The 2,386-nt window shown below is 50.2% G+C and overlaps 1 protein-coding gene across 1 annotated transcript; it reads right to left on the reverse strand.

Annotated features, from left to right (window-relative positions):
- Positions 1-603: 603 nt before the first annotated feature.
- Positions 604-1,778, reverse strand: LOC120658863. The gene has a single exon (XM_039937007.1). The coding sequence runs from the start codon at positions 1,670-1,672 to the stop codon at positions 743-745; it is 930 nt and encodes a 309-aa protein (XP_039792941.1). The 5' UTR covers positions 1,673-1,778; the 3' UTR covers positions 604-742.
- Positions 1,779-2,386: the final 608 nt, after the last annotated feature.

Here is a 2,386-nt window from a genome sequence, read left to right on the forward strand (position 1 = left end):
CGCCTGATTTAGTTTACGTGGCCAATGTATTAATGTGGTTTTGTTTACAAATATCACATGACTGTCTAAGAACCAAGCCTCAACATTCATTTATTAGATCATGTTTTTTTCGTCTATCGATAAAAGAACATGAAGGCACGCACGGAAAGCCTGAAGCAGCCGTACACTGAAACTTATTCATCTCTACCTTTCACCATATATGCGAGCTATTGTTAGTTCTTGGTTGTTTGATTTTCACAGCTGTGGTGAACTGAAACCGTTTCACATATGATTAGATTTTTAAAAGGTGAAAGATATCATTTGCATTAATGCAGAAACTGTGCCGTTGAAGTGAGCTTTCAATTTTATTATCACAAAGAAGGTTCTAATATGTTAAAACCTCTTGCTTTCCTACACAAGATGCTACTGTTTCATATTCTACGTAACATTTTGTTTGTGCTTTATAAATCATATAACTCTTTACAATTTACTCAACAAATACATCTTTCTTTAGCCTTTGCCGATCTGAATAACTTGCTATTAGGCCATCGTTATAGTTATAATATTACGTTTCATACCAACTGGCCTTGCCTTTTCTTAATTGCTGGTTCATTTCAAACAAAATAATTAACGTGCATTTTAAATGGATACACTGAAATACAATTGGAAGGTATTATACATGATGACAACACGGACCATCCACGCTTTCCTAACCGGCGCAGCGTTAGCGCGCCAATCATCCTAGTGTTCTACAATTGGCCAGTTACACCTCGATCTCCAAAGGCGTGAATCCATGAACATTGTCGCCGCCGCGCACCGCCCCGCACTTGCGCTGCTCCAGGTTTTCCTCCTCTTCGCCGGCTTCCGGCACCCGCACGTACGCTGCCTCCGCAGGATACCTCTTGCACACGTACAGGTATAGGGCGACGACAAACACCGTCATGAAAGTCAGGTACCACCCGAACTGCAGGTTGGCGAGCGCCTTGGCGCGATGCAGGCTGGCCTCGCTGTGGCAGCGCACGGTGTCGCGGCCGTCCTCCTGAACGAGCGAGCAGCCCTTGGGCACACGGCTCGGCACCCACACCATGGCGCCGATGACCATGAGCCACACGCCGTGGAACGCGATGCACGCCGACCGGACCAGGCTCACCGCGAAGCTCCGCGGGAAAGCGATGCCCAGGAGCGCCGTGGCGAGGCACGCGGCGACGACGAGCTGCAGGAGCCAGTGGAACTGTCCCTCGAGGCCGGCGTGGTCGGTGGAGTGGAAGTGGAACACGAGCAGCTCCTGCGCGAAGACGACCGCGACGAGGAGCAGGGAGAGCGTGTCGCGGCGCCGCGCCCGGACGCGGTCGAGGTGCAGCGCGGAGGCCGCGTAGACGAGGAGCGCGAGGCAGATGATGGCGTGCTCGTGGTTGTGCAGGCGGTCCGACGGGATGGATCCGTCGGCGTCGAACGGCAGGAAGGTGGAGTGGTCGACGAACATCTCCATGGCGAACTCGACGGCGCTGCCGGCGATGACGAGGATGAGCTCGAGGTGGCGGACGCGCGGCGCGGGGAACCAGACCGGCGCGACGTACGCGTCCGGGCGCAGGGAGAAGAGCTTGATGTGGCTGAACAGGTGCCACAGGCCGACGGCCAAGAAGCCGGCGACAGGCAGGATGTGGCCTATGCTGCTGCGCGGCGTGCCGCCCATGGCTCGATCGCCGCCCCCCGCGCGCCGGTGGTTGCGACTGGAACTGGTCTCGGATCAATGGCTTTGCTTGATGTTTTCTTGGGGTGCTCGCCTCGCGATCGATCGATGATGATGACCAACTTTTGCGAGGCTTAAAAGGTTGGTCGAGGCGATAGATGGCCGGAGGGAGGGACGTTGAGTAACTGACAATGATGCGAAGGAGTTGCTTATAAGACAGTGTACAACACTGAATGATTGTTTGAACGGTGAGAGCTGAGATCAGAGACCTGTGTCTTTTGTCATGAAAGGTATGAAAGTTGTGTGCTTCAATTTTAAAAACATGTACATGAGACTTTATTCACACCCAACTGACAGAGCATCAGAAGATGCAAGGAGGTCAGCTTTCTCAAAATCCCAAGCCTACAGCTTACCCAACCTGGCAACCTGGCAACAGACTCATCTAGTCATCTTGTGGTGTGCCCACCAGGGTTCAAAATTTCGGTGAAATTTCGGCGAAATTTCGGTATTTTTTTCGTTTTCGGTAGTTACCGGGAAGTGGAATTTCGGTAAATTTCGGTAAATTTCGTTTCAAAATTCAAAAATTCAAAAAAATTTGTAAAAAAATATGTAAAAAATATGATAAAAAACTAGGTGTTTTTCTAAGCAAATAGGACTAGAACACACTCAAATCTAAGATCATTTGCTAGGCTAAAATTAACATTTGAAACCGTAATT

The sequence above is a fragment of the Panicum virgatum genome, chromosome 2N, assembly GCF_016808335.1.
Source record: "Panicum virgatum strain AP13 chromosome 2N, P.virgatum_v5, whole genome shotgun sequence".
In the NCBI taxonomy this organism is placed as follows: Eukaryota; Viridiplantae; Streptophyta; class Magnoliopsida; order Poales; family Poaceae; genus Panicum; species Panicum virgatum.

Coding starts and splice junctions, on each gene's coding strand:
- LOC120658863 (XM_039937007.1), bottom strand. CDS start 1,672: ATGGGCGGCACGCCGCGCAGCAGCATAGGCCACATCCTGCCTGTCGCC.